Source organism: Prinia subflava, chromosome 15 (genome assembly GCF_021018805.1).
Source record: "Prinia subflava isolate CZ2003 ecotype Zambia chromosome 15, Cam_Psub_1.2, whole genome shotgun sequence".
NCBI classification, from domain to species: Eukaryota; Metazoa; Chordata; class Aves; order Passeriformes; family Cisticolidae; genus Prinia; species Prinia subflava.
Genome location: NC_086261.1, coordinates 10,434,828 through 10,458,629, shown reverse-complemented (window position 1 = coordinate 10,458,629; position 23,802 = coordinate 10,434,828). Strand labels below are relative to the sequence as shown.

The following is a 23,802-nucleotide window of genomic DNA, read 5'->3' as shown; positions in this document are numbered from 1 at the left end:
CATATATTCAGTATATAACAACAAATCCTTCCATGGCCCTAAATAAAAATTGCAGCGTCATCTCTATTAAAGATACTACCAGATAAATTAAGTCTTGATTTGAAAGCACTGATGCACAGCAGTAAATTCACAGCAGTGCAGCTCACAAAGCATTAGTTCATTTTCCATTAGTCATGACTTCCCCAGCTGAAGTGTGTAGTGATTTGACAAGATATAGGCTTGCAGGCAAGAAAGAGCAACACAGTTTTAACTGGTGCAATCACACTGTTGTTTATGGAGATCTGTTTGCTTCCTGTCTGAAAAGGGTAAGCATGTGTTGTACAAAGAATGTCCTGTACCCAGATTTTACATACTCAGCTCTGTGCAATGTTGTTAATCAGAGCTCAGCTTAGAGGACGAGAAAATGTGGACAGGATTAAAAAAATCATAAAAAATAATCTTGTGATACCATCTGAAGCTTTGAGGAATTGTTTCACAGTATGTCACATCATGTCAAACTCAATGTAAGCTGTAATGTGATTTGACGCTGCATGATAAACCAGACCAAATTTGTTTCTAAAATATACAAATACTTGCTGTCAAAATGTAGTGGGAAAAGTTGCAGATTTAGTCTTACAACCGCAGACATCATTCCCTAAAGAAACACTACAGTATCCAGGGCATGGTGGATTCATCTGTCTAGTACCAGTGCTTTACAGAATTTATGTTACAAAAAGGTAAATCTTGCTCACAAATATTAAGTACAGGCAGTAATCAATGATTTAATGATACACAGCAATTTAGAAGCTATTAGTCTGAAGCAATAAAGGCAATTCCCATTGGCATTTTAAGTGTACAGTATGCATCAAATCTACAGAAAAGTTATTTTTGATGATGGAAGAAAAACAGTTTATTTCTGACAGCCTGCAGAAATTGAATGGCACCATTCAAAATGAATCATAACCCAAACTACTTCCAGATTTCTTGGGAAAGTTAGTATTATTTGGTACTGATCTCGGTGAAGTTTGGGATTCTTTGGAGTTTTTTTCCAAAATTATTTCCTACCAATGGTACTAAACACAAGATGTTGTCTTGGTTCCTAGTGTTGGCACTGTGTAAGAGCCTTTAAATGAATATGCTAAAACTGAGGAAATAAACCTTGCATTTGATTTTTGCCCAAAATTCAGCACTGGCACTTAACAAATAAGTTACTGCAAAAAATGAGAGAAAAAAATTAATTAACTACTAGACGTGCCTCAGAGCAGGCTGTATGCTTCCCAGAAGCATTAAGAGCTAACACTGCTCCTTCAGGGCTTTGGCACTGCAGTGGCAGTCATTTCATTCACAAAGTTCTTTGGTTCCTGGTCTGGCCTTTGGAAGATGGGTTCTGCTCTACCACAGTGAAAGCCTGAGAGAACAGCTCTGCCAAATCATCAACATAAAAGCACATTAAAATGTCCCATACTCAGCTTATCACATTACTTCCTTTAATGGCAAAGACCTGCATTAGGGTTGTAACAGTTGGAATGCAAATTTGCTTTTCTAAATGAGTGCTGAATATAAAATGGACTAAATTAAAGACAAACATGAGAGCAACAATACCAAGGAGACCTTTAAACAAGTTCTAAGGCAACAAATATGACATAACAGAAAAACTGCAGTAGAAAAATAAAAGAGAAGGTCTCAATGAAGAAATGTACTGTAAATGGAAAACTCATTGCAGTACACATATACAGGCACATGATGTACTATATAAAAGAAGGATTTCAAGGTTACAAGTTGAAATATGTTCTGACACATTGTTATGCATTTTAGACACTAATGAATTTTTATAACACCTACTGTCCCATTGGTCACAGGATTCTACTTACCTATGCATTTTAAGCCATCAGGAGCTGTATAAAACCCTGGAGGACACTTGCAGAAGTAACTGCTAACTGTGTTTGAACACTCTCCTCCTTCACAAATTCCAGGAATGGTGCTACATTCATCGATATCTTGAAGACAAAAAGAGATGCAAGGGCAGGTTAGCTGAATTAGTTTTGGCACAAGAAAAGGTATTTTATAATTAGTAGTAATAATCAAACTCAGGGCATAATCAGTAATTTTGAATTAGCATCTTTCATTAGGCATCTGATAAACAGAATGAAACAGAACCTAAAAAAATATTGTATCTGCAAATTGAAAATATAATATCTGTAAATTGCAAAAGTTTTACTGCAGAGATTTACTAACTCTAAGAAAACTGTAACTCATCCAGTCCAAATTCTGCACACTAGAACTAAGAAAACTGCGTTGGGACCAGAGTGCAAACTGTGTGATGTCACAGAGATCAGGAGCTTAGCTGTTATCTCCAGCAGCAGAGCATCTCCTGGTACCACACCGAGGCACTGGTTCAACACAGACTCACAGGGACATGTACCCCCTCCTGAACTGCCTGTCTTTCTTACTGCACTAGAGTTGGTCTTGGAAATCCCCCATACAAAAGCACTGAGCAACTAGGTATTGTCCAACTAATGCAATGTGACAGGAGTACAACTCAGACCAGGATGACTACAGGCAACAAAAATTATCTTCCCTGACTTTCTCCACTAAATCAATGTTCTGAAGTTTCAACAGGTTTCTAGAGTGTAACCAAAATATCTACTGCAGAAACCAGGCAGCATACATAATTCCCCCTACATTTTGTCAGTGATTTTAAAATAAAGTTTCAATACCATGATTGTCTTCACTATCAAATCTCAATCCATATACTAAATCATCATCATAGATATAATGAAGAAAAATTTTCAAAGTCGAAAGGAAAAAAACCTAATAAATTCTTACAAGTCACTATAGCTGCACAGAAGGAACTTGAAGGGTTTCTTCCACAGTTAGTTTATATAATCTACAGCTATGTGAATAATGACCTATGTCACCCCAAGTGTTCTTTAATTACCACCAGTAGTCTGCCTGTGATGTGCAGTTACTTTGCCCTTGGTTCCCAGTGACTGTCTCAACAATGCAGCTGTATTTAATCAGCACTGCCCTCATCTCCTAGGAACCTGAAGTTCTGCTGAGCTTAAAATCAGCTCACTCTTTTCCGTGGCACCTACAAGAAGAACCAGCCAAACAGAGCACAAAGGGAGGTTATTCTCTAGGCTGATCAATGACATCTGCTTGTCACAGCCATCTACAATCACCCAGCTGCTCTCCTGACAGGGAGCATCCAGCTAGAAATAATGGCATCACAGGACCCTACCCAACCTCTCCTCCAGAGATCTACGAAAAGACAGACACATGACTGTAATAATGATTTCACCAACCACAAAAATTTCTGAGATGAAATACTGCAACACCACCCAGCACACCAAGGCAAGGAGTGAATAATACTGTAGTCATTAAAAAGGACTGGAAGAGCTTAAATGTAACGCCTAAATTGGAATTTGGCCCCAACAGATGGGGGAACACCCAAAGTCCCACAGGACCATTAATGAGCATTTTAGCAAGTAGAAAGGATCTCGGTTCTACTTCCTCTGTGAAGACAGTAATATAAAAACCAACAACTCCTGGTCTCCTAGGTAAAGTGTGGGATGCTGTAATATTTTTGTGGCCCCTTGCCTTTGCAGGAAAGTAGTGGAGGGACTGGGATGGCACAGAGATAACCCAAGTTTGCAGACTCAGCCATCCTAAGTGCAGCAAGGCCTTGGGTCCCCTGTGCACACATTCTTCCCCAGCATCTTGCCAGTTGTCCTGATGTGGGTCACATTCCTCACTTGGGTGTGGGAGAGGGGTGTGACTTTTTGTTCACTGCACTTCAAGGACGTTGCCAAAGCCTCAAGTCCGAGTGCCCTGGGAGCACTGCTAAGAGACTTCTGGCTTCTGCTCCAAGATTATACACCACAGGAGTCCCACAAGTCTCAGTGACAAAAAATGTGGAAATTGAATTTTGGTCTGAATAAAGCCCTTAATTAACAGAGAAAAATGCAATTGTAAATGGATCAGATTCAAGCATTTTCTGACTCAAATTCACCAATGTTTATCTTAAAGCCAGTATTGCCACTATTTATATAGAGTCTGACCTTTCTAAAAGCAAAATCATCACTCTTTATTATAAGGTTAAGCCTAACCCAAACAGTTTTTCACTATTTATATTAGTGTTGACGTCCATATAAGCAACACTGTTGTTGTTAAGTATGTGAGTTTTACAAAGGTAAGTACACTTGATGTACTCACAGACTTAAATGTCACTCCAGGAAAGATTACTCCCCTGGTCACCACAAAAAATAGAATTTACCTCAGCATTAGTGCAAATGGGAAAGAAATGGTTATATCAAGCAGTGAAATAACAGCAGGTAAAATACAGATTTCTACCAGCTATGCTAACAAAGAGAACCTCGGCCAACCTCCTCTCACTTTCCATTTTGTTGACTCTTTACCTGTCCTTGACAATTGCTATTATGTTCTTACTTTAATGGAGACTCCCTGAAAAAACAGTACTGCTAATTCAGCAGGTAGCTCTCAGTCGAACTAAATCAGTGACATTTTTCAACTGCTAGAAGTCCTACTTGCTAAATAGGAAGCTAAACCAAGCAAACAATCAGATGTTATTCATTATGTATCATCATTAACTACAGTTAATTACTGTAAGCCAAACATATTATCTTATATTGTCTTAAAAAAATCCAAAAGATAGTTTAGAAAGAACAGGATGGGTAGGCTGTTGTTGCATGATCATGCTCTTAAATGTTGTGTATCTATCTTATTTCATGCCACTGGTATAAAGCTGGTACTTTTCATTCTTTGAATTGTATTAATACCTACACAGCTTCAACTATAATTGCTTGGTACATAAATATGAAGATGTACTGAAAGTAACTCTTTGTCTGCAGAGGTTCAAAAATTAACAGGTATGAATTTGAAGAAGGAAAAATTCATCTGAACTTTGCAACCAGGTGATCACTGCAAAGGGATTTCACAAATGGGGCAGGAAATTTGTGGCAGGATTTGGGAACACAGCAACATATAGCAGGTTCTTGAGTCCAGTTCCTTAACTGTTAGCAAGAGCAGGCTCTGAGGGTGATGATTGTTTGGGGTTTTTGTTCTTTGGTTGTTGGTTGGGGTTTGTTTTTAAAATGATTCAGCAGTTGAAAAATACTATCAAAATGTTTATGAGATGCAGCCTACAGCTCTCAGCTTTTCATGTATTAATACTTAACAAGGCACATGTTCAGTCTCTCCTATTCACCACATTCTTGGTACTTCATCCACAGAAGGAAACACTTGCAATGTTGTTCTATTCTAAATGTAGGTCACATTCTGCCAAAATCATTGGCAGGCAATATGTAAACCATGTTGTGTACAAACTCTTCTGAAATTGCCCTCCCTAACCTGCAAATAAATTATAAAATTTTGCCTACAATAGAGGTTTTTCTTTTGAAAGATTAATTCATAATTCTTCTAAAATGATTAAAAAGTTTTGAGTGTTTCTTAAAGGGCTCTTGATGCAAGAAAGGATGATGAATGCACACCTTTCTCTCACAAATATTTATGTTGTACTGAAAGTTGGCATTCCAAAATCATTAGCTACTTATGAAACTTGTCTGCTCAAGTTAATTTAGTCTAATGACTGAAAGCAGAATCATTTGCAAGAGTTAAACATCATGTGAACTTCAATGTAAATACAAATCAATAATGTGCAACTAACACATTTTAGTGCTATGTTCCTTATGTACTCAAAATTCTCTTAACGCAAAGGAGACATCTGTGCTTGATTATTATATTAGAAAGAAAAAAATACTATCAAATGACAGTAAAAAATAAGCCTGATCCCATCCATAATCACACACTGCAAATTTCCACACTAATATCTAGCACCTGCTGTATCCCCAAGCTAGGATGACTAGGAAGGGAAGATAAAATGTTTGTCCTTCTGTAACATATGCAACTGTAATGAAAACTGAGTTTAGAGCACAATTCAGCAGTTTTCACGCAGCAGTGTCAAACTCCCACTTATGTTAAATACAGTTCACCTGAGTAGGGAGGAATGTGTTGAACCTTCCAGTCATATACACTTTTTGGTCAAAAGATCCACAAAGACACGTGTGCCTCAAGCATTTCTAAAACAACATATCAGCTGGAAAGTATTTTTAATGTTCTAATGTTTAATGTTAGATGTACCTTCAAGTCTGAAATGTTACTTGAATAAAAAAAGGCTATAAAAGTTGCAGGGCCAATATTTAACATCCTCTGCTTTGGGAAAATGTACACCTATTTGTAATTGTTGTGAATAATGCTGCTTGCACACTCAGGGCAAAAAAGACAGTAAGTTTGTTACAAACTGTTAAACAAAGTTGGTCCCCCAAAAGAAGACTCTCCCCCTTCTACTTTCAGAAGAAAGTTCTCGAAGTTCTTACCGTCACATTTTTGTGTTACTTCATTAAACTTGTGTCCAGCTGGGCATTTGCACTCAAAAGATCCAACAGTATTAATGCAATTTCCCCCTTGACAGATCCCAGGGATGGCTTGGCATTCATCCACATCTACAATATAAAAAAGGAAAAAACACCCACTTTTATTTCATTTCTCAAGAACAGCCATAATAATTTGTCTACACGGAAATCAAATATGCCTAATTCTGTTCCCCCATCATAATATTATGATACCTGCTTGGGAAGACAGACACTAATTTTGTAATTACTCTATACAAAGTATGATTAAGTACAGTACTCTAAATATTTTCTGCAAGAAATCACATGGTTATTATTGTTACAGACATTAAATATCTAACTGCTATTGCTTTGTTTTTCCAAAACATCTGGGGAATGGTGTGCAGAAAACACAGCCTGCCAGAACTCAAGTTTCTTTGAAGTGTCTAAAGCTGGTCACCCAAAATCACTTGCCCTGTCAAAAATCTTGGCAACTCCATACAGCTTAGGCCACCATCACTGAGGAGCAGTTGCAGTGTGCACGGAGAGGGCCTCACGGAGAGGCACAGCAACTGCAGAATCATTTCTGATGGAAATTATTAACTTGACACTCCAGCAAGATCAGCACTGATGACATTAGACTGTGGTTAGGATTTGACTCAAAAAGTTTCATAGCCATAATTATGTCTCAGGAGGAATTATTAATGACTGCTTGGACATACATAAATTTGAGGGGGTTTTCCCTTCTATTTTTCTTTCTTTGCTTTTCATTTTTTCACTGAGGAAAATGAAACAACAAGGATGATATCACTGGCTAGGTAGTAAGCTCAAGACAAACATTTTCAAGAGGCCCCAGTTTCTGGCCTCACAATTATTTTAGCACAACAACATGTGTGTCGTCACTTAGCTGCAGAAGTGTTGCTATGGCTTAACAACAACCACAGAAAAGAGGCTAAAGGAGGAGGAGTGGCACTGCAACAGGACACTGGGGAAGTCTGGCTCACAGTCCCCAGGGGCTGCCCTGTCTCTGCTGCTCAGGAATTCCTTCAGGAGCAGAGAGCACTCCACTCTCCGATCCAAATGCTCATGCTTCCCGCATCTCCTCAGGAGAACCAACTGCCGGCTCCTAACAACTGCTTGCTTGAGTTCTTGGGCTTCACCTGACAAAGGTTTCAATGCAGGGACACAAGCTGAAGGAGATGATGCCTTCAAATCTCACTTTATAAATCCCAGAGACACAGCTCTGATGTGTCTTGAAGTCTGAAAAGTGAAGTATTATGTCTGTACACAAGGCTAAGAGGCAATTTTCCTGGGAGCCACAAGTAGGAAGTCTCAGGAATGCCAAGGAGTGTATCTGCACCACAAGGCAAAGTGTTGTGTAAAGATCCTGGGGTGAACCGGCCCAGGTCAGGGTGCAGCAGCAGAGCAGAGCTGTCCCTGAGGGAACTGCTGTGCTGGGAGGTGACACAGCAGCACAGCCAGCACAGCCTCGACTCAGCCACACTGCTGCTGGGACTGGAGCTACAGCAATGGGCTGTGCTTTAGTAACTGCAATCAGCCAGACTGCATGGCACTGCACTGAATTAAAAAAACCTCAAAAACTCAAGAAACAGAAGTCATGCTTCTGAGTCACTATGTCTGTTTCAAAATCCCACCTTTTGGTTTTATTTTTCTTCTTTGTGTCTTTAAAAACCTCAGCTGTGATATTAATTTAACCTTCGGCCAAAGTCAAACTTTGGGCAGTGATACTCTATTTACTTTTGAAAATAACCTTGCCCTCACTGTTTCTTTACTTTTTTTTTACTTCTCCACACAATAATAATGATTTCTTTTCCCTCAGAGAACATGGATTTTATTTAACCTTTTTTCCTTTATTTAGACTGAATATGGATGTGAAATCTCTGAAATGTCTTCAGCCTGAATGGATGTTATCTGATTTCAAAAGGATTTAGTACAACTACATGAAAAATAAAGCTACTATGTGATTCCATAAAAGATCTGTTGAAATTAGAGACACAATACTTAAGAAGGGAAAACTGGAAAACACCAGTCAAACATACTGGGCCAAAACTGTGCTGGCACCACATACAGATCAGCATCAACGTAGCTGCTTGCTCAGAAATGTGCAGTAAGCAGAATTATCCCTATTCCAAACTGCACAAACCCATCGGAGAGTTCATCACAGCTTTCCCATGACACAAACAAGAGGGATATAACTAGGTGTGGCATAAGTTCAGGGGTGTGGGCCACATATTTATGTACATAAGCTTTCAAATTTGTCCCGAACCTCGGTTCACAGATTCCTGCACAATTTAGTTCTGACCTTTAGAGTGAGAGGGGGAACAGAATCACTGAGGTCAAAATATGGACACATCATGCAATGCACACAACCATGGTGTCCATCTTGAAGTTCATCATGTCTGTCTGCAGGCACCAGCCATGACTTGGCCTGTGACATCTGCATTTTTAATGCAATGGAATGCCTTGAAGTCCCTTCATAGGAATTTCATGATTATATAAAATTACACATAGATTTATAATCTTTATCTTCCCTAGTTTCAAAAATATTGTAACTTATTAGAAAATGTTAGACAGATTGAAATAAACTGGCCCCAAAGATATGGTGCTGGGAATGAATAATCCACATCAGTTTAATACATAGTTGCCCCTGTTAACTTTCTCCTGTTTCCTGCCAGACATCCAGACAATAAAAGAATTTATACAGCTGGAAGTATTAGAATAAAAGCCAAAAGCAGTGTAAGGACTTTCTATGGTGAGGCATGCTCTGAAAGAAGTAAGCAACATCTGGGTGGATTTTATGATTTGAAACAAATGCAAATGCATTTCCAAAACTGTATAAAATATATAATAAGGCATTACAAATGGCACGACAGGCACTTTTCTCTGGGTCAAAGCTGTGTAGCTCAAGAGATAAGACATCCAAGATGAATCCATATTACACAACTTTTAGCTAAAAAATCTCACACCTGATAACTGGGGCATAATTGCCACAGACTGATGTTTGCATGTTTTGAGTGCACTCTGAGAGCAGAACAAATTCCTGCACAGAATGATCGAGTGGTACACTCAGAAAAACACCATCACAGAACCAAGGGAAAGCACTGCTGGCAGTGAGAAATTCATTAAGATGCTGGCTGCTCTCACATGACCTGAGCTACTAATGTACTCACTCGAACATCAGGCACTCACTGAATCATGAAGTAATGCATCTGACAGTGTTTTTCCATTCTTCACACATATAGCTGAGAATGCCTTAGGACAGGTTATTCACAGCAGTGTAACTCAATTAAGATTAATCCAGTAACAATTTCAGCAGCTTTTGGGGAAGCTTTGCTGCTAACTTACCTTGACAGGCCCCCGTTCGAATGTTTGGAATGAAGCCTCGGCGGCAGGGATGCGGCTGGGCAGGACACATCTCACAGGGATGGCCCCACGCTCTCCCCACAGTGGCACAGCACAGGGTTTTTGTGCACACAATCCCACTGAGCTGGCCCTGGCACATCTGGTTGGTGACCAAAGTGAAGCAAGGGCCGGTCCTGTAATCTGTGCCAAAAACAGGAAACCTGATCAGCATCACAGTAAAAATACACAGCAAAACTCCTAATAAAGCTAAACAACAGCACATTTAGGCAATCCTTTTTCACACAACTTGCCCACCAACCCAAAAATTTATATTAGAAATGTTCTGCAGAGGAATTTTTTCTCTCTCTTTAACTGAAATCCACTGGAAACAAACAGTGACTACTTTTGCAGGAATGTAATATCTGTAGGTCCCCTTTGCTGCTTCATTTAATCACTCATCGTATTCTTCCCCAGGTCTTTCCTTCAGTTTCTTTTAAATATTCAGTGCATTATTTAAACGAATACTGATAAAAGAGTTAGGATGTTTATTTCCACAAGTTGGATGGTTGTTCTCAAACGAGGCTCCAGGGAAGCGAATACAGACTACAGGAAGCTCTCTGAGGACAGCTTTCGCTGCTTTTCAGGCATATGCCCTACCAGATATGTGGGCAAGCTCTGCCTACAGCTGAACAGAGGGCATGTGGAACACATCTGCTCTGATTTGTTTATGGTAGGACAAGCCACAGCCAACAGACAGAATCAAACTAAGATGTTATTAAAACACTAGGAGGCTTCCTTTTTTTTCTATCCTGCAAGGGCAAAAACCAACCAGTGGTACTGCCAACTCTTGCTGTCTCCTGTACATCCGGGGTGCACACTCCAGTTAATTCTTCACAAGCAACTCTAAAATGTTTTTTTTGTTACAGTGCACCAGGACAGAGTCCAGCATCCTGTAAGCACAGCCAGCAAATTATGAACCTGTTGTTTGTTTATACTGAAGTAGTTACCAGATACATCATCCAAGGTCACTAAGTAATCCACACTGCCTTAGAGTCGTGTCATTATAAACTCCTCCAATTTTAATGCCACATCCAAAGTTTGTTAACAATAATATGTTTTCACTAAACCATTGTTTAAAAGTGTTAAATAAGGCAGAAGTGAAAATGGATGTCTTTTTCATCTGCTCTGTCTCCTCACACCAGATGCACCCTGAAGTCTATCATTTAATTAATCTTTGTGCCAGCCACAGATGCTGTGTCCGTATGCTACAGCATTCTGCTAATTGATCAAGCCATTCTGATACAATTAATAAAATGGCTAACAGAAATCCTGTAAGGCAAACAATAATGCTATACTGCTACTGTTATCTTCATCAATTCACTGATGGTATCAGAAAGGATACCGAGTTAGATCAAAGGACCTTTCTCTAATGAACTTGTACTAAATGACACTAAATACTATTTATTCTTCATTAACTATGTATCACTCCAGTAACTGCCATTCTATCTTCAGTCTGTTTAACACACCTATAATCATTCAGATAATCTCTCTTCATTTTATAATACTGGATCAACAACAATTTTCTTTCAGTCTCTGGAAATGTCTTGTATTTCCAGCTCTATGGAGAATTAACCTGTGAGAACCCATTAGCTATTTTCAGGCTCCCTGGTTAGCTGGACTAGCTGTATAAAAATACATAAATCCAATTCCTGCTATTTACTTTCAGCCTCAAAGGCTATCAGATTTCAAGTATAAATTCCCCTCCTATCCCCTCCAAACAGTACAGCTACATTTACCAAACACTTCTCCCACCCTTCTCTAGCAATTCCATCAACCTCATCATGAAACGAGAGAGAATCTCTGATAACATCTCTCTTGCCCTTGATTACTTAATTCCTTATCATTGTCTTAACTTTCTTTGGCTTGGTATTTCTTATTGTGTCCCTTCATTTCCCATATGAATTTTCTACACTACAGCTTCTATTAGGTTTTTCCCTATTTTAAAACTTTTTTGTAACTGCTTGAATTTTCCCAGGCTTTTGTCAAAACCTACATTGCCTTCTTTCTCATTTCTCATTCTAGAAATGCAGCTTTGGAAGCTTTATCTTATTCCTTCAACACAGAAATTAATACAAATAAATCATGATCAATTATACCTATCAAATAAAAAAATATTTCCCAGATCGATTTGTCATCCTTGATCAAAATAAGAATATGTGCTTTACTCTATGCAAAACTCCCAACGCTGTAACTCAAAATATTAAAAGAGGCAACAATTTCTTTAGAAATGCCATAGTTTTGTGTTGGCAACAGGAAATCTTCTGGGTACCTCCCCAGAATGAAATCCCCCATTGTAGATTGTGCCCCTGCCATTTATATATAGATGGGTTTAAAAGGAGTAATTTTGTTCTCCCTCGCAGGGGGAGCACGCGTCAGACAGCAGTGAATAACCCATCTTGTGTTTTATGGCAGGATATGAATGGATCAGCATTTACAATTGTTTGCTTTCAAGCTATAAATGACTTAGCAGTGGCTAATATGTCTTAGAAATATGGTGAACCCAATGAAGTTAACTTCATAATAATGCAAATCTTTCCACAAGGTCTCAGTAACAGGACATTGGTAAAATATGCACTCAAAACCAAACAAGTCTGGCTCCTATTTGTTATTATTCAAGTTCATAACACTTTAGGATGGCAAATTAGAGACTCTATTTTCACCAAATATTTTGCCTTGATAAATTTTGTTCTTAAAACTCGGTTTTCTTCTAAATACAGTTTTCCTTCTATTTTCTCAAATACAGTCTTCCACATTTTCCCTAGGAAGTTATTTTTTCTTCTCTGCTCTTAAATGGAAAATTCTGAAAGTCAGAAAATCCATATGAAAAAGATCATTTGAATGTACATGCCAGCCTAAGGCCACAGAGAAATCCACACCTCAATCCACTTTTTTACTACAGAGGCCAAATAAAAAGAGCTTTAAAATTGAAGTGTTTTAAATTGTGAGTTTATGATTTTTTTACTTATTACAAGATGAAGGCCTACAAGAAGAAAATGAGATTCTACTAACACAGTGACAAAATGGAAAGGATATGAGCTTAAAACCCCAATCCTTATTTTGTAGCATCAAAGTTTCCTTATACATTCATGTCATTTGTGATTTTTCAAAATACTTCAATGAGTAAAGCTCAAACACAAGGTACCAGTGACCAGTCAGGAGCTGGAAAGAGAGAAAGAAGGAAAATATACCTCAAAAAGCTATTTACACAATTTGTATGGGCTGGGGTTTTTTTTCTCAGGGATAACTTCAATTTAACTGTAGAATGTTGAAGCTTGATATTATTTTAGGAAAATTATTTAAGATGTGAGGCTGGTAATTCAAGTCTTTTGAGTAACTTCTAATGTGAATTTCAGCACATGCAAGTGGCCTTCAGTAAGGTAGTAGCCACCATTACCTAACAATTTTATGTGCTTCTTTACATACTTCTTAGCTGTTTTGATAAGGAATAATTCCAGAGGGAGCTTAAGTCAACTAAGAAGATGGTAGAAACTGTAAAACCACATTTAGTTTGTGTACTGTCAAGAAGAGCAACAGGGGACTAGAATGACACTGGTTTACACCACACAACAATTCAGCTTATTAATTCCATAGGAAAAAAATCAAGTTGCGTTTTGATCTAGAGCTCATTCCTGTTTCAGTCAGAACCATCAAATAATTTTAGTTATCTTCTCAAGAGATCCTTTATATTCCTAAAAGCAGCAGAGAGGCTACTGAAACATGCAGTCCTGGCAGGGTTTGATCAAAACCAAGCACTGCAATAAATAACGATAATTGTTCCAAGTAATTCTGGACAGCACCAAAGAGACTACAAGCACCAGAATCGTGCAATACTTCTGACACCACACACACATCTTAGGCTCCTAGTTCACATAACTTCTGCTTAGTTTCAAGTACAATATAGTTTTTAACATAAAAATAAAGTTTAAAAACATTGTGAACTAATAGAACCTGGATTAAACAATTATGCTAGTGCAAGGGGGCTGGGTAACATTTGATCCTTCTGTCCTCTAGGATTCAATATAAATATCCTAACAATAGTTCTTGATGATTCAAATTAACAGGCTGATTTTGCAAACTGATAAGCACCTGTTAAGGGAGGCTGACAGACTCCTTCACCTCTCTTAAAATAAATGAAAATTGAATGAATGCAAAGGTCAAAGCATGAGACTGTAGCAAGCCAGCGTTTATCTGATCCTGATCAAGATCTCATTACAGAAAATGAGAAAATGCCATCTCTTGCCATCACAGAAAAATGGCTAATGATAAAATGAGCGGTGTTTTTCCAGCTCTGTGCGCACAGCATGCACAGCTCACACAGTACCTCGGGCTGCAGCACTGCCTGAGCAGCACACCCAGCTCCCCTGAGCTGTTAGCACCTCACAGGGGAAAATTCAGCAGGAACTCCCAAACGCAGCCAAGACTGCTGTGCAGCCGAAACCCCCCTCGGCAACACAAACCAGCGACTTCCCCTTTCTTGGGTACAGGGGGAAAGGGAAAGAAAGAAATATTCCATTATAATACAAATAACGAAAGAAAGGTCAGAAAGGGCTCTAAGGCAAGTGAAGTACCTTAAAGCTGATCATTAGTACAGCTTATTTTCCTGCCTAGCAGCACTTTTGTTTCTGCTGTTTGGAGGCTTGTTTGGATTTTTTCACCAGCTGGGGATAAAAGAGGGACACTGGAAGAGAGACTGCCCGGGGCAGAAACACCAGCTCATGTCTGCACCGTGGCTCAGCGCTGCCCAGGTGTGACCCACTGCACTCGGCAGCCTGTGCCACTGCTCAGCCACACCTCAGGAAAGGGAGTCACAGCCACTTGTACCTGAGAGTGCTGGAACCTGATCCCACATAGCCAAAGAATACACAAACAACTATACTGTCAATGGAAAAGAATACACAAATAACTATACTGTCAATGGAAAAGAATACACAAATAACTATACTGTCAATGGAAAAGAGCACACAAACAACTATACTGTCAATGGAAAAATACAGCATCCACCACTGAAGGTTTCACTGTACTTCAGTCATCTCACTCTCTTCAGAGAAAATAGCGATACACTTGAAGATGATGGAGAAAACCACAAAGTGCCTCATTTCAGAAAGCAGGATGTGCCGTGTCTGAAATGAGATTTTTTGCAGTAAAATTTGAAGAATTGCAGAGAGTCTTGGCACTGACAGAAGAAAACAGCACGACCAAGCTAACTGTAGCAGTGAGAATCACTATAGCACAGTTATAGAACACAAAGGTTTAGCACTTCAGGTCTAATTTCAAAATCAAAGTGATTCTAGGTATTTTCAGACATCCTGAAATCTCCTGATAAGGACAGAGAGAACAAACAGAAGGCTCTACATACATGAACCTCATAAAAAATTAATGCAAACCTCTGTGTGTCACTGTACAAAGGAAATAGGGAAGAGCAATGAGCTTGTAACTCCATCTTCACTTGCAAAATTTTCCTGTCACTTGCTTGTAGACTTAAAATTATATTGAAATTATATTTTGCATTCAAGACCTTATTACTTTTAACTGCTGGTAGTAAAGTAAATGACCATGCTCAGGGATGACCATAGGGTAACTATCATTTATTTCCATCTTTTCTAATAGAGGACATGCCTCACATCTCAATTCACAGACCAAATCAAGACCAGACCCCGACACATTCCCAAGTTAGTTCAATAAACTGACTTCCAACTATTTAAAAACTCAGACACAATAATGCTCTGTCCACAGGTGACACTGAAAGGCCAGTTGATAAATGCATCCAATCACAACACACTTTTCTTTCCACACAGGCCATTTCCTTAAATAATTACTCACTGTTAAGCACTCCCTGTCCTCTCCTCCCCCCAGCCAGACACCATTACTCACCCCAGTCAGATCCCAATGTGTCATCATTGGAAAGTACATGGCAAAGATATCAGAGGGTGTTCAGAAGGAAAGAAAACAAAACTCTGTAAATATTTAAAAACTTATTTCCTATGATGTCTGACACTTCTTACCAATGAGGTTTGGTAGGTTTGGACGTGGTACGTGAAGAAATTATCACCATGCCACTTTGTCTGCTCCCTTCCAGTGCCAGAGATGGTTTCTCGTATAAGCAATACCATTTCCCAGCTGCTTCAGAGCACAGTGCAGCACTGAGTTTAAATAGCTGAGATTTAACACTGGCTAGGGCTAAGATGTCACTGGAACTAGGGACTCGGAGTGCAACCATTCAGGCACTGTTTTCTGGCAGGGATATAAACCTGGCAGCAGAAATGTCTCAAACTACTACAGCTGTGCTGCGGACAGATCACAGCTCCAAGTTGCTTCTCATTATTTTCACAAGAGTGAAAAATATCCATGGAAGCATATCTAACACTGGTACCATAACTCTTTATTCTGTATTAGGCAGCCAAAAAGTTAGTTATTGCTTCATATAACCCAGCCCCAGGAATATTACCCTTTAATTCATGAATCTGATGACCCCATTTCTTCATGTCTTCCTCACCTTTGCTTGTTGCAAATTGTTCTCATATATTGACTTGCTGGCACAGTTCAGCCTAAATTTATTTTCCATTCCGTAAGCTGCTTCACAAATCCATTTCTGCACGGATGATCTGTTTAACACGTCTATCTAGCAAATATTATCTAGTCTTCCTAGGATACTCGTTAAAGAACAGGACTTTGAATTAATAGCTTATTAACAATATGAGACTAACATTATCACTAACATTTCATGCACCGAACAATTCAGGCTATTTTATAAAGTATGTTGGCAATCTATTTTCCAGAACAAATATACAACTATTTTCATGCCAATTTTGTTCTTGCAACTGACCCAGTTCTCAAAGTCTGTAGCTGAAAAGTAATAACATTACAGTAATAAAATAAAAAAAATAGTGTTCAAAAATTATTATTACAGAATTGGAGTGATTTGTTGCACACATTTTAATCCAACACGCAGACTAAGCATTTCACCAAAATCAAAGCCTTAGCTCTGTTGTTCCCAATTATGTGCAGCAGCAATCCAAATACAGAAAATTGTTACCACATTTTATTCTTTTCCATGATGAAGAAAACAGTAAGCAATGCAGCTAAATGTAGAATGACTTCTCATTTCTGAACAGTCAGTTACCTGACAAATTCTAGCCCACCCTACTTTGCTGTATAAACTACAAAGAACCATGTCTTTGCAGAATTCAATTTTTCCAATTTCTTTCACAGATTACCAACAATTAAATAAAATTCTGACTTGATTTTCATCTCCCTTTTTGCTAAAAAGTAACTAGTTTTGGTGATATATTTATTGTCAAGACCAGATGATTATTAAGGAGAATGGATTCTACCACAGAACTTTGCAAGTTTCACTTAAAAAGAACAAGTTGGCTGAAGTTTATCATTATTTTTTCAAAAGTGTTCTTAGGAGTGCCACATTATAGAAACTCTCTTCACATACCACTAAATATTAACTATTAACAGGCAAAGTAAAGACAAAGCTAGTAGATGAACTCTGGGTATTTTTTTTCTCTTTGGCTTCTAAAGCCACTGACTAAAGTAACTAAGACTATCTAAAAGTAGTGCAAACTGTGTAAGAAAAATAGATCCTAATGACTTACAGAATACTACATAGAGTGGCATCCAAAGAGAGGGAAAATGCTTTCAGACAATGCAATGCATACAAGTTAAAGAGATATTGCTCACATTTGCAAAGGAGATGGAGTGGTACAATACACTAGAAATAACCCTTTCTTTCCTAAAATATAAATGCTTCTCTGCAGTGCCATGAAACAGAATGCAATTGCAGAGTACTGGAATGAAACTCAGTTCAGAACTGAAAACTGTTTATAAATAAAAAGGGGAGGTGAGAGAGAGAGAGAGAACCGATTTTCAGTGCTCAAGCTCAGTGAAACACAGCAGGACTAAACATACAGCAGAAATGGAGAGAAGGTGACTTGCTTCAGTGTGGGAAGGCAGTAAATGTAATAATGATAGTCTGGGTGTTGCAACGATATGTTAACTTAATGGCACATACACAATTAGCTTTTGTGATCCTAACAGAACTCTGAGCTTCTGAAGTCCTTGCAGCTCTTTAACAAGGTATTAGAACAATCAGTATCTTACTCCTTTACAATAGGAATCATCAAACTTTGAAGCAAGTTCTCTCTTTCTCATAATCCAAAAAGAGCAGGACTCTGAGAAATTATAACGGTGGAAACCTTCCACTGAATGAAAGGAAAAGGCAAACAGATTGTATCCCTGTAAAGACTCTTCTCCACATGGCAGACAGCTCCCTGGCCAATTTTCTTCGACCAGACACTCACTCGGGGTTTTGTATTCGCATATACATGTATTTTTGTGATATATTTTAGGGATGATAGACTTGATATGATGTAAATATTTTTTTTTACTAGCCTAAAGACCTCAGGATAACTAATACTGCTCTTTTTGCATAAGGCTGTAACAGAGTTTTACATTTTATACAGCCAGCTAAAAAGACAAAAATATTTGAAAAACAGTAACAACACAGAGTATTTGATTTTTACAGAAATATTTTAACAATTATTTCATTTCATGGTTGCACAATAACCCACCAAAAAATCTCAGGAAGTGTTACAAATATAAGTCAATAACATCCAAAAATTGCTTCAGACACTAATACCTCACCTCTAACTCTATGCCGAAACACACTGACTACTTAATTGAAATACCATGCAACCCTCTGTGTTACAGGATCAGATTCCTTCCTCAATGAAACTGTGGCATCACTCTGTGTGTACACCAGTGTAATCATGACCAGAATCTGGATCATTTTGCATAACCACATATATGGGATTTGCATTAAGACTGTGGTCCAAAAATAAACACAGCAGTAACGTGCAATATTTAACTCTGAATAAGCCTGAGGTATCTCTGTTGAAATGTTACAGAATACATGCCATAACTCTAGAATTACCACCTGTATTCAATTTCTATTACTAGAAGTAAAAAACCAAGAAGGTAAATGATCCAATCTTGATTCACAAGTTTTCAACTAAGCAGGTGTAATTTTTTTGAATATATTTTATACCCACCAATATGAAGCACATGAGATGCAAATACATGTGCTTCATTACATATATTATTGTTTAAGGCCTTCTGCCATTCCTGTCTTCATTGACCACTTGCTTGAAGGAATCTTCTCCTTGCTTAGCACTAATGGGTGGATGTCCCCCAGAGTCAGTAAATGACCAGCCTCAAGTGACTGAGGGCCATCACATCTTTAAACAAAGATTACAGAAAATATTCATGACAGTTGTCAATTAAACTCTTGGTAAAACCACATCAAAAGCCTGATTTTCCCAAGCAGTGAGAGAGTACAGAATAATAAATATCTTAAAATGGGAAAGATGAGGAGGGGAAGGGATATTAATCCACAGACAATTCTCAAACTGAGGATCAAGTTCTCCTCTTACTTGCATGCAGCAGGAGAAAAGAGCAAAAGGTCTTTACTGACTCCTATTAATGATGTAATGAAGAGCACTTTTTGGTTCTTTAACTTAAGGTATTAGTCAAGAACAACTACAAGTTTTTCCAAAAGACTTTAAATTACCATGAATACTCTAGATAAAAGGTTTTACTGGAAGTGTAAGCAACTCCACATTCTTAGCATATTGTTTAACACTTTTTAAGTTTTTAATAGCATCTGTGCTGATGCCTTTGGCCTTTTCTCAGTCATCACACTTGCTCTGTATACACTATTTTAGTCTAATAGATATTCCAAATCTATTTTTACTTCAGCATTGGAAACTGGCATCTCTTTTACTTGTTCAAGGGAATGTCAGGCCCTAAGATTTCATTTGCCTCCACATGTGGGACAAATCATTAAAACTCAGAAACAGCCACCAGCCTGCGTGTCTTCAACAGGAACATTCAGGATCTAAGACTACAATCCTAGCAGGTTTTTTTTTTCTCTCTGCTAGATAGAACTGCTTGGTTTTGTGGGTGCACACACATGACCTCCAGCATGAAGCCCAGGTCCCAGTTACAAGGGAAAGGTTAGAGTCCCTGTCTGATGAGAGAACCATCGTTCAGTGGGGGAATCCCATTGCCTCTGACTGCATGAACACTCCCTCACATAGAAAACAGGCAGTGTTTTGGGGGGTGCTGGGGAAAAGAGACACACCCAGCTTCAGAGGCCTCTTGTCAACAGCTGGGCCACAGTGGTTCGATCAAAAGTGACACACTCCAGTTGCATTTTACTAATTATGTGCTTACAAGGAATAGAATCAGAATCCTGGAAACTGTTGTGTGTACTGAATGGTCCATTACACTGATCATAATTTTGAATAATTTCTCATAGTTTATTTTAGAAAACAACATTTCTCTCACCTTCATGCTGCATAAATTCCATCAAAACTGATCTCTTTTTTTTCCATGACAATCACTGAAATTTATCTGTGTAAATGCACACAACATCTGGGATTAATGGTTTCAAATAATGAAGGTCATAAAGTGATGCTGCAGAACATATATGAGAGCCAGTGAGAACTAAAGAAGTAATTTCTGTTTGGGGGATGTGGGAGAATCAGGGGTTCAGCAAACAAGCCAGGTGTCTGGCTTAGTTAATAACTATTATTAGTGAATAACTAACTCGTGTAGTGAGGGGAACAAACAAGCTCTGGCCTGTTCTTTGTAGACTACCACACACTAATGCTGATTTCATGCCCAAAATGGGAGATCCCAGTTGAAGAAGGGGGATGGTTATATACATACATATATTCACTCATACTTGCACTTCTTTTATCCTCCTCCATTCAGGGTACAGATTCAAGCTGAAGTTTTGTTACACTCTGGCTACACCGAGATGTTCCAAAAGATAAGCAAATACTACACATAATAGGAATCACTCAGATTTAGGTCAGCAAACTGCAAGCCTCACTAACTCCCAACACAGGAATACTTAACCTTTGCATAACACTGGAGCGTTAGCCTGTCATGCGACCCGAGCCTCCCTCCCTGAGCTTAGAGCTCATGGTGCAGCACCCTGCACAGCCCGGCGCAGCCACGCATCGCTGCTAATGCATCGTGATGGATGAGTAGCACCACAATCTAAAACACATGGAAATCACAGAGCCACACACAACAGAAGGCCTTTAAACACATCTTCCATTCTTAAAAATCATTAAAATGCCTTAAATGTAAGTACAGTCTTTATAAATTTGACTGTTATTTATCGATAAAATAATAATTTATGTAAATTTTACAAAGTCCTTACAAGCTTTGCTTCTGTTTACAGATAAAAGTATCCGCAGAAACTGCTGCTGATCCAGATGCCTGTCTAATACATAATACTTCACAGCCTTGCAAAATGCTGTGTATTAAAGGTTGGAAACTGCTTTTTGGCCTACTTTCTACACTGACATACTGCAAAGGAGGGAGAGTCTTGTGGTTGAGACACTTGGCTGGGACTGAGATGACCTGGGTTCAGTTTCAGACTCCGCTACAGACTCCCAGTACATCCTCACACAAGTGACTTAATCTCCCTGTGTACTAGCTCCCCACATGGAACGTGGGGCTGCCAACACTTCTGGATGCTGGTGGGGCTTTTTCCTATTTAGACTACACAGGCTTTGGGATGCAGACTTGTATGTTTTCTGAATGATAAAGGGAGCCTCAAACTGAGTTCAGGCCTCTTGACATTACTCTAATAAAATGAGAAAAAATCTTTCATGTAAGATTTTTTGTGTTATGACTCCTCAAGGTTTTATGGTTGGTTGGGTTTGGGTTTTTTTTCTTTTTTGTAGGGGGGACTGTTGTGGTGTTTTATGAGGATTTTTAATGTTCAATTAATTGTCAGTTTCTAGTAAAAGATGAGAGGAATTCACTCCTGAGGTTTTCTGTGCTGGGTGAGTGCAACAGCAGCAGAACACATTCCATGGAGGAACTCATGCACAATCAATTAGGTCGTCTAATTAATTTTCCAACTCAGTAGATGCTATGAACTTTTTTTTTTCCAGAAATATATCTATACACATGTGTAAAAGCAATCCAAAAACATTTAAAATCTTAGAGCAGAAGGACTGATGATATTCACTTGAAGGGAATGGGCTGCTACATGGGAGCAACGTCCTCTCACATGGGATTCATATTTCTTTCATGAAGGGAGAAAACACATATGGGGGGCTTAAGAGTACTTTCCCATTGACAAGGTTGTGTAGTTACCATTAGGGACTGACTTGTTAATCAGTATTTAGAATAATTTATGATATTATTTTACCCCATAATTAGGGAGAATAAAAACATGTGGAGAGAAAGAGACACATTTTAAAATAGATTTGAATTAAATAGGGACAAAAATGTAGATATTTACAGGGGGTTTAACCACATACTATATCAGGTGTGCCACCTAACAACAGATATGTTTCTCTAGTCCTAACTCAGATAAAACTTCAATCAGCATCACCCAGAACTGTGTCTGAATAAAGAACAAAGATTGGAATAAGCGGGAAGAAGAATGGCCAGAGAATTTTTTGCCTTCTCTCACAGGGTCTTACAGCAGCAAATTTTCACAGCCATGAATTTTCTCTGCACTTCCTTTCCCACCATTGTGATCACCCAAAAGTCCTTATTCCACACTAACATAATGAAGTGTTTGTGGGACCAGAGTTATAATTGTGATGTCTGGATAAAAACAGTGAGTTGTGACATTTCTAAGAGTCCTAAGGGAGATGACAGTGAATTATAGAGAATACACAGATACTTGACAATCCACAGTTATGGGAAAAAAAGGCACGGAAGCACAACAAAGTACTTCAGCTGGGGTTTTACTATGGGGTTTCTATGGAAGCATAGACTAGATTTAAAAAGAACTTACAAAAATATCCATAGTAGATAAAATGTGATAAACATTATAGTTTCTCCAACCTGTAGCACAAATCAGTGTTCTGTTAGTAACTGTTACAAACAATGTGGCTGCTAGTGCAGATGAACAGACAGGAGAGAGACAGCAAGCTCTGGAAAAGATAAATACTGCTTGTAGGTAGGGTAAAGCCAGAGCAAAAAGCCTTCAGGGAACAAGTGTGAAGGAAACAAGGATACAAAGAAGCAAAACAGCAAAAGAGCAGAGGGAGGAAAAACAGGAAGGCAGCAAAGACGGAATGGATCAAAGCAAATCTAAGAAATGAGTGGGAGGCACAGAGACAAGGAGAGATAAACAGTGGGAGCCAGCAGACACCATGTGTGAGAAGGGGAGAAAAGGAAAGGGAAGGGAAGGGAAGGAAAAGGCTGGCCAGCCCGAGAGCTTCACCAGCCGACCAAGAGAGGGAAGTTAGCCAGGATAGGCTGGCCAAGTAACTAGGTAAAAATGAGGGCCAGAGAGCCAGCTAGTAGAGAGCAGCCAGCAGCCAAAGCCATCCAGGAGAGGAATCCGTGCGTGGAGCAGGGTGGGCGCAATCCCAGCCGCACCCAGGAGCTGCGGGACCCGCAGCAAGCACCACACATGGCAGAGGGAAGGGGCAGGAACAGCCCTGTGCTCCAAGAACAGCAGTGAGCAAGAAGCAAAAAGATGCCTGAGAACATCTCAGTGACAGAACGAGCATCTCACAGACACATCTGGCTATGCACTCTGAAATACTATCCACTAGCATCATTGGGTGGCCAAATATGAATAAAACATGACTACAGAAATTGCAGATATCAACCATTTTCCCAAGAGGCATTTTCTCCACATTTGTAGAGCTGATATCCATATTTGTTTTCTACTTTGACGCTTACAAGATGACAAAGTAAAAATGATGTATCCCAATATCATTTATATAATTCAGTATCATAATCCTAAATCAAGAAAAACAAACACCAGGGTAGTGATAAATAAGAATACAAGATTAAAAAGGCATTACAAACTACACAAAGAATAGCCTAATCTAGCAGTGACAACATACTGCTTATCTGTTCAATTAAGAAACTCCTATCTATCCATCTCAAAGAAGTAAAATTAACTGTATTGAATAAAAAAAACATTGGATGCTGA

At 38.8% G+C, this 23,802-nt stretch overlaps 1 protein-coding gene across 1 annotated transcript in view; it reads right to left on the bottom strand.

Annotated features, from left to right (window-relative positions):
* The window catches only part of FBN1 (fibrillin 1), a 141,157-nt gene that overhangs the window by 79,256 nt on the left and 38,099 nt on the right, over positions 1-23,802 (bottom strand). Inside the window, exons 7-9 of the mRNA XM_063412183.1 lie at positions 9,753-9,950; positions 6,375-6,500; positions 1,851-1,976 (exon numbers count right to left, since the gene is read on the bottom strand). Of these exons, the coding sequence (XP_063268253.1) occupies positions 1,851-1,976; positions 6,375-6,500; positions 9,753-9,950 (450 nt within the window). The remainder of the gene's footprint in view (positions 1-1,850; positions 1,977-6,374; positions 6,501-9,752; positions 9,951-23,802) is intronic.